Source organism: Carassius carassius, chromosome 3 (genome assembly GCF_963082965.1).
Source record: "Carassius carassius chromosome 3, fCarCar2.1, whole genome shotgun sequence".
Taxonomy (NCBI): domain Eukaryota; kingdom Metazoa; phylum Chordata; class Actinopteri; order Cypriniformes; family Cyprinidae; genus Carassius; species Carassius carassius.
In genome coordinates, this window is record NC_081757.1 from 5,267,990 (window position 1) to 5,276,721 (window position 8,732).

General features: G+C 36.9%; 1 protein-coding gene across 1 annotated transcript; it reads right to left on the reverse strand.

Moving 5' to 3' along the window:
- Positions 1–465: 465 nt before the first annotated feature.
- On the reverse strand, positions 466–8,658 carry rab1ba (zRAB1B, member RAS oncogene family a). The gene is made up of 6 exons (XM_059526184.1): positions 8,354–8,658; positions 5,896–5,968; positions 5,631–5,726; positions 5,324–5,419; positions 4,660–4,791; positions 466–2,897 (listed from the first exon to the last, which is right to left on the reverse strand). The coding sequence occupies exons 1-6, from the start codon at positions 8,365–8,367 to the stop codon at positions 2,703–2,705; spliced, it is 606 nt and encodes a 201-aa protein (XP_059382167.1). The 5' UTR covers positions 8,368–8,658; the 3' UTR covers positions 466–2,702.
- Between the last annotated feature and the right edge of the window lie 74 nt (positions 8,659–8,732).

The following is an 8,732-nucleotide window of genomic DNA, read 5'->3' on the forward strand; positions in this document are numbered from 1 at the left end:
AAAAGTTTATTTAATTAGTATATAATGAGTTTACAGTTTATTTAGCTTAATGGGCAAATGATACAAATTTATGACCTGGTTATATTTTAACCAAAAAAAAAAGAAAATGGTAAAAATTTATATTTTATGCAAAAAATAATAATAATAATAATTTTATGATGTTATTTTCATGACAACCAGCCATGTTTCATTCACCAATTCTCATTACTATAATGTCTCCGGATGTTTTACTGTCGAGTAATGAGAATCATCCAGTCCAGACAAAATGATTTTTATTATTAAAAATGACAATTATTGTAATTATATGGCAATATTGTAATTGCCACAGACATGTTCCTGACAGGTTTTGTGCGATTCAACTTTCAAAATGACAAGTCATCAAATTTACAGCAAACAGAGGAAGTGATACTTACCTCACCACCCACACAATATTTCACAAGAGAAAAGCAAGCAGGAAAAGACATCTTTAAGTCTCATGTTGATCATTTTATTATATATATTTATAATATGTACAGAGAAGAGAAAACGAGATCAAACCCAGCTATGAAACCGCGCCGGGGTGAGCAAGCAAAGGGCGATAGAGAAAGACTGTGTATATTAGACAGGGAAACTACTAAAGAGGTGCTTGCCATTTTACCATCGCCGTGTCTTAATTCCAAAAATTAGATGTGCAAATGACATGGGTAAAAAGTAAAAAGACGAAAATGCTCCATCACATTCCTAAGTAACCACCCCCCACCCCATACCCTTCATCATTCCGATAACCCCACACATTACCACAAAATTCATAGATCAAAAGACAGCAGACGGTTTGAGAAAACAGAGACCCTTCCGAACACATCCCAAAAAAGCACTTGTTTAGTGTGTGAATGAGTGCAGGTTTAAATGAGACTTGATTTTCACACAGACATAACACGGGATCCACGACGGATCGGCTTTAAAATCAAAGGAATGTTCCCAAACGCATTTGCCCCTTGCCCGTCCCTCGTTCCCAGCCATTGCACACGCACCCATATCCCAGCTACTGCTCCCTCCATCCCAACGCTACCAGTTCACTTACAAAATAGTACAAGCAAATCCAGCACACAATATTAGTGACAAGTATGTGCGGTTACGTCAGCAGATGTAAAACTAGATTACACCGGCTCAGTGAGTGAAAGTGATCTAATATAACGATGGTGAGACTAGTTAAGATCAAGTGATGCACTAATACTAATGAAGTTCACAAACTCTACGTTTTCTAAATCCACGTTGTACATAATAAAACAGCCAGGTCAAAAACACTGTCATCAGACCAATCATTTGCAGTTTTGTTTTTTGTTTGAAAATGCTGATAAGCTTGAGTTGCAACCATGTGGAGAAGAGGGCAGGATCCATAAAAGCCTCTTTGATCACTGAAGGCAACATCTAAGTGAGCTTCTAGACCTTTAAAGATCCATCTGTAGGTGGATTTGAAAGTGTTTGAATATTTCTCATTAAAGAACATGGGAGGTCATATCCGGTCTCCTGCGCTGGACCAGTCAATCCCAATAGTCCTAGATGTAACACACAATATTCCCAAAAAAAACCCCACAGCACACTAAACCAGATCCATGGAGCTACCATGCTTTCATCTGTGGCAAAATTAAGGCCCTTCACAAATATGTAAATATATTTACCATATGTAAATAAATACAGAGCACACACATAATGCATGATGGACCGTTTTTGGCAGCAGCGACCACTATGGATTGGAAGTCTGGCTCAATTAAATGGTAAAACGACACCAAATTATAGATCTGAGGATTCAAACCAAAGCCACAAAACTGCTGACTGCAGGAAAATACAACCTCGATGTGTCAAGATGGTGTTCATGCATTAATTTTGAATGCACGATTCAAAGTAGCCGAAGTCATTGAAGTAGTAGAGGGAACAGTAACTTTCATCAACCAGCCTAAAGCCTAGACCCCCAAAATCCAGATTATGAACACAAAACATCCCTATCTTCCCCCATTCCCTGACCAGACTATATCAATGACAGCAGTAAGCCTTTGTACAAGCCTTCATTAGAAAAACAAAAACCAACAGAAAAAAAAAAAAAAAAACACAAATCAATCTTAAAAATCACCATAATAACAGTAATATACTAGTAGGATGAGAACAAGTAAAGAATATTGCAGACTTTGTATGCAGTGGACTTCCTGTCGATTCAGCTTCAGAAGCCATGCTTTCGCCCACAAAACTCATTCAAGTGACGACATGTGAGAGAATTAGAAATACTAGGGAGACGGATTTACGTTCTTAACGCAACCTCGCTAGTTGTTTAAAAGGAGGATTTGAGAATCGCCCCTAGATCTGCTCTCATTTGTTTCTATACGTGGACACATGACTGTACTAAAGCTCCATCATGGACTTTAAGTACAGAGGGCGGGGTTATGGATGTGGGTGGGGTTATTAATGTGCACAGGGAGGAAAAAGAGCTGAGGTGTTTTACACAAAAGGAAAGGCTAAGGAGAATAAAAACAAAAAAACTATGGTGTCATGAATGAAGCCATAAGGCTATTAGACGTTGGCTCTTAATGCAGTGGTTCCTCCCGTGAGAACGCTTTTTTTTTGGTGTGTGTGAGAAATGCATTTGAGAGGGAAAGGGATGGTTGTGTGTGTGTGTGTGTGTGTGTGTGTGTGTGTGTGTGTGTGTGTGTGTGTGTGCACGCTAAGGCTCTTCAACAGCAGCCGCCGCCAGACTGCCGCACAGGAGTGCTCTCGATCTTCAGGTTGGGCTTGTCTCCTCCGGTTGTGGCTCCAGGGCCCATGCGCTTCTTGATCTCAGCAGCCATAGTCATGAAGGCCTGCTCCACATTCGTGGCATTCTTAGCGCTCGTCTCAAGGAAGGGGATTGCTAAAGAATCAGCAAATTCCTTTAAGGTAAAAAGAAAACAGAGTGAGGCATTTCAAAATATGTGTTTTTTTTTTTTAAACTGATGTTTTTTTACTGAAGTGTTATAAGTGGCTACGGTCAAAGTGAGTTTAAACCCAAGTCTTTATGATTATATCTGGGTGCTGTTTCATAAAATACGCTAAGAAAAGCGGGGATTCAAAAGTCCAAACCCTGACTTGAAATCACCTAAAAAAAAATCAATCGGGACTAAAGCAGTTTCATAAACGACAATTTAAATTCACACAATTTTACTAATTCGATCCAGGTTCAATGAGTCAAGATCATATGATGTCCACAGTGCACACTTGTTCTTACGCAGTCCTAATGTCGATCATGGATCAAATAGATCCACTATGGCAAAAAGCCTATTTGAGACACTGTTTTCTCCACATGTAAATATTTGAAAGTCATGCAAATATATCCATTTTACTGTCAGGAGTGGGCGAGGTTTCACGAGCACATGCGTGCTAAATATAATAGCGCAATAATTCGGAGTAAAATATACATTCTGCCAAATTATTTGTTGTTGGACATTAACTGTGACACATAGAATTTTAATTCTACATATAAGTGTATTTTAATGACAGCAGTAACTGTAAATCAAATTTAAGCTGCCTAATACAGCCCTATACTAGCTAAAATTTGTAAAATGTGTATTCTTCTTATCAGTAAAAATGTAGTCTGCGTTATATTATTTCTTTTCATTTGAGTAGGATAAACTTTTCTTTTTTTGAAAAAATGCACATAAAGTACGATGGAAACATTTACCGAATAAATTCCCCTATGCACATCGAAAAAAGTTGTGTGTCTTTGCGCTATGAGAAGGGATAACTTTACTAGCAGCAGACCGATCTCGTTCACAGCATCTATATGTTGTTATGGTCATTCTGAAATGCCTGAGCAAAGCCTGTCATCAAAGTATTTCTGTAGAATTGTCTTACATGACTGCGTTCCCAAACGGCAACATCCACCTCTGAAAGCATTGACAGCAATTTATTGTGTTATGTCTGTTTACTCTAAGGTACAAGTAATTTATATCATATATGAAAATTATTATATTCAGTGGCTTCACCTATATTATGAGTGATATTTAGTGCCACAGTTTACCAGGACGTGACGATTTTGTTCTCTTTGACTCGTTGGATAGAAATGGTACTTTATTTGCACTTTTTATGCAATATTCCAGTTTTGTGCAAAAGTTTAATTTGAAACATAGCTATTGATTTTAACTTTTAATTTAGTGTTTTTAATGCTTGAAAGAGTAATTTTGTATTGTAATGTTCTACTGATAACCATAAAAGGTATAGTTAAAACCAGAGAGAAAGGCTGCATGGCTAGAAACTTCTGATCAACTGAATGCGCAAGTAACAATCATGTTAAAATGTTTTTATATATCTTAAAAAAATAAAAAAAGGTCATTACAATTTGGACACAACACATTAAATACAGTTGGCTGTAGCCTGTGTGTTTATATATTTGATTAAGTTGCATTTTCTTTATACTTTTATTTTTGGACTAATATTAAAGTCAACAAATTGTATGTGAGAAAGTCATCGCAGTGGTCTAACCCTTAGCATGTGCTGCAGTATTTGTAGGGGTAAGTGCATTATTTTGCTACCAATGTCACAAAAATGGGAAGCAATTGGGCTTGAAAAGTCCACTAGTTTTGATAAAAAGGGGAACAGAGATTTTAAATCAAAAACTAAAACAGATTAGATTCGTCTATTTTGACATATCAGTACCTTGGCTGTTGTGTAGTCCACTACTTTCTTGGTGGTAAGGTCACATTTGTTCCCCACCAGCAGCTTATTAACGTTCTCGCTGGCATAGCGGTCTATTTCCTGTAGCCACTGTTTCACATTGTTATATGATTCCTTAAGAGAAAGCAGGGAACAGAAAACAACTCTTAATTTCAACATTTCATGTGATAAATCTAACTAAACTAAAACTGCTGAAATAATTTTCAGTAAAAGATTAAATAAAATATACATATTAATGGGAGCACGTAAATAAAAATTTGAAATGTCACCATGTCAATTCATTTTAACTTCAATTTAATAAGTACTAAAATTACTGAAAATAACATTTAAATAAAGGCAAATAGAAATACAAAAAAAAGACAAAATGACCTCAGAAAAAAACATTTGGATGAAAATGCAAAGCTGAAAATAAAAATAAATGCGAATTCAAAATATTAATGTGCATTTTAGCAACAATACTAAAATAAAACTGGTGTTTTTATCAATGCACTTGAAATAACAGATATCTGACAAGCAGGTCATCAGCACAGTATACAGTAAACGTCTGTGAGACTTACTGACAATGATTCATTATTAATTCAGCAGCAAATTGTGCCTTGTTAAATTAAGATCAAACAAGGGAGGAGAATTTCTCATGACGTCTCACCTGATCCGTGACATCATAAACCACAATGATACCGTGAGCCCCTCGGTAGTAACTGGAAGTGATGGTTCGAAATCTTTCTTGCCCTGCAGTGTCCCACTATGAGAAGGAAAAAGAAAGAAACAAAGTAATATCAAACTATGCATTTTTCTAATAAAGCTTTGGCCCCCTTTTCACATGTACAATGTAATGAGTTACTAGATTCATCTACTGTCCCAAGAAAGCAGGTCATCTTCATCATGTACTGGTGTGCATACTAGAGACTGTCATGCCATCATAGAATGTGTGAAAAATGAATGTATAGACTTACAATCTGTAGCTTAATGGTTTTGCCATCAAGTTCAATGGTGCGGATCTTGAAGTCCACTCCTATGGTGCTGATGTAGCTCTCAGTGTATGTGTCATCCTGCAGGAGCCAAGACAAACAGGAGAGTGAATGTGTGGATATACTACATCTACTATAAAATACATTCAGTCAATTCGATATCATTTGCAGACTGCATGTTTTCAGTTGATTTTTAACTCATGTTTATGAGCAGAAGCTGACAAAGCAACCCATCTGTGCCTGTACTCACAGCAAATCTCAACAGCAGACACGACTTCCCGACTCCAGAGTCACCGATGAGGAGCAGTTTGAACAGGTAGTCACTAAAATTAACAACAGTAATACATTAAATAGACCAACATGAATAGATTTCAGTTTGGAAGATCAATTTAAAATCTTACAATTTAAAACACTTGACATTTACAAGTCAAAAGGGTGACTAAAACATTTTACATATCTAAAGATGTAGAACTGCATACAGTGTTATTTATATACTGTTAATATTTTGAATTACTTTTATGTGTTATATTTTCAGTTTGTTTTCATAATTCTGTCATGCCTTTTTCACTAAAAGGAAACTAATTTATTAAAATACATCAACATGATCGTATTACAGTTTTGAATATAAATTGTTTATTAAATGGTATATTCAAATAAAATAAGACCTCAAGTTTTATTTTTTATTATTCCATACAGCGTTGTTAGTATTACTGATATACTACAACAGTATTTATTATTATTATTATTTCTACTCATTAGTTACATTTCTAGTTTTTGTTTACATGTTTTTATTTATTTTACATTTACATTTATGCACTTAGCAGATGCTTTTATCCAAAGTGACTTACAGTGCATTCAGGCTAACATTTTATTTTTATTTTTTTTACCTAACGTGTTCCTTGGAAATTGAACCCACAACATTTTGCGCTGCTAATGCAATGCTCTACCACTGAGCCACAGGAACAGGAATTTCATTTTCTTTTTTTTTTTTTTACTTTATCCAAGCTTCATTTAAATGAACAAAGGCTGTTTTTTTTATACTTCTAGTTTTAATTTACAATGACAACACTGCTACAGTAGTTACATTAGTGATGATAAGCATACAATATGCTAGCTTTTTGTAAATCATGTGGTCTAAAATAGTTTGGCTCATGGGAACATAAGTGTCTCTTTGTACACAGCAAGACCAACAACAAAGATGCTTGGACTGTAAAGAGTTTGGTGTGCATACTGACTTGTAGGAATGGTGTTAGTCCCGTTATGTTAAAATATCAATGACACTGCATTATAGTCTTGAACTAATCATACAGCACATCACATTGGGTTATCATATAGGTTAAACTGAAAAAGTGGCCTCAGTATTGTGAAAATGTTACAAGTAAACAAGTTGCAAAATCAACTGCCATTTTCAAAAACCAACAGTGAGGAATCTGGTTCACATTGATGGTGAAGTCGGTTCAAAACAAAATCAGCATAAACAAAGTATCCCCTGACACCAGCTCCAAATACAGCTGAGCCAATCTGATTCCAGCGATGACCGTCTCAACGAGGGGCCTATTCTGGTTTCTGAATTCAAGTACTAACATTAGACTGAGAAATGTTGCATCACACAACAGTTGTGAAGCAATCGTGACTCTCAGCAGGCTAATGACACACAGAGAGCTTGCATGTGTCAAGAGAAAACCAAGACGTGTTATACCCTCAAACAATAATCTCAAACAAGCAAAGCCTTTCAGTGTTCAGTTATCGGTTTTAACAAGGACATTTCAGTCAAACACTTTTTTTGCAATTAAAACAACACCATAAATTGGATATAAGTGGGTCAGTCAAAGGCCACAATGCTGATACAAATATTTTAGTTAATTTAATTAAGGATGAAGACTTACAAACTGACATTTGAAAGTGTACAACTTCGCCTTTTACAACACAGAAAAGAAGTGAAATCTGTTTGAGCAAACTGACCAGGTCTGGCATATCAACATGCTCAATGGTAAGAGTTTGGGGCGGGACTACCTGTTTAACTGACCAATGGCAAACAGGGAAGAGTTTGAAAAATGTTTGGGTTCATTGTTGCCAGTGAAAAAGATTAATTTAAAATTATGGATGTTACAAATAATCTAATTGATAAACTAAAGACGTCTGTATGTACGCAGACTTGTAAACTGACTGCATGCTACTAAGAAAACACAATTAATGCGAAGCTTCTCCTTCTCACGACCTCTTCCAGCTGTAGAAATTGACTTGCGATTCACAGGCCTAATAAAAACCACATGACACTTGAATGCCTCGCAATGACAAGCTCGTATGTGGCTCAAAACACTGTGTGCGTGCATTTAAAGGGCTCACATGCATGATCCATTTTGACAGTTGGATTTAGCCTGCCATCCGTAAACTAATGACGTCACTCCGTCGCAACGCAACACACCAAGATGACGTCACGCAAAACGGCAAATGCTAAAATTACGTGCTATAAACACTAAATGACGACAGTTATTAGTACAGTAGCGATAATACTGCTCGTTAGAGTCAACCCCCGTCTACCTAAAGGCTGAATGAGCAAATATCATTTGAATTCGCCGTAAGTTCCGGACGTTGTTAGCCGTTGAGGCTAGACAAAGCTAACGTACCGTTCCTCACACTGACGCTTCGTGACTAACGTTATACAAACACTGACATCCGCAACACTAGTCTAACCGACAAATACTCACTATTCTGGATTCATGGCGTGTTTGTGTCGTTGTCTTCGGGCTCAGCAGAAGATCGGACTCGTTTCTCGTTTCGATAATGATGAAGAGGATGACTTGTAACGTTAGGTCTGGAATAACGAGGCACTGGGGCAGCGTTCTCCGATCACACCTCAACACTGTCTTGTCGTGGGATTCAGTCACTTGACGGACATTACTGACCATGTAACTCAAAACACTGTTATTTTGTTCTGCTTTTCTTCCTTCCTTCCGATCTGCCCCTCGCTCGAAGTACAAGATGGCTGCGCAGGTGCGGCAGTGACATCAGATGACGTGGCATCATGGACCGATCTCACAGACACAAGCCAGAGATTCAAGAGATTCAGCCGATCAAGTGAGCTTT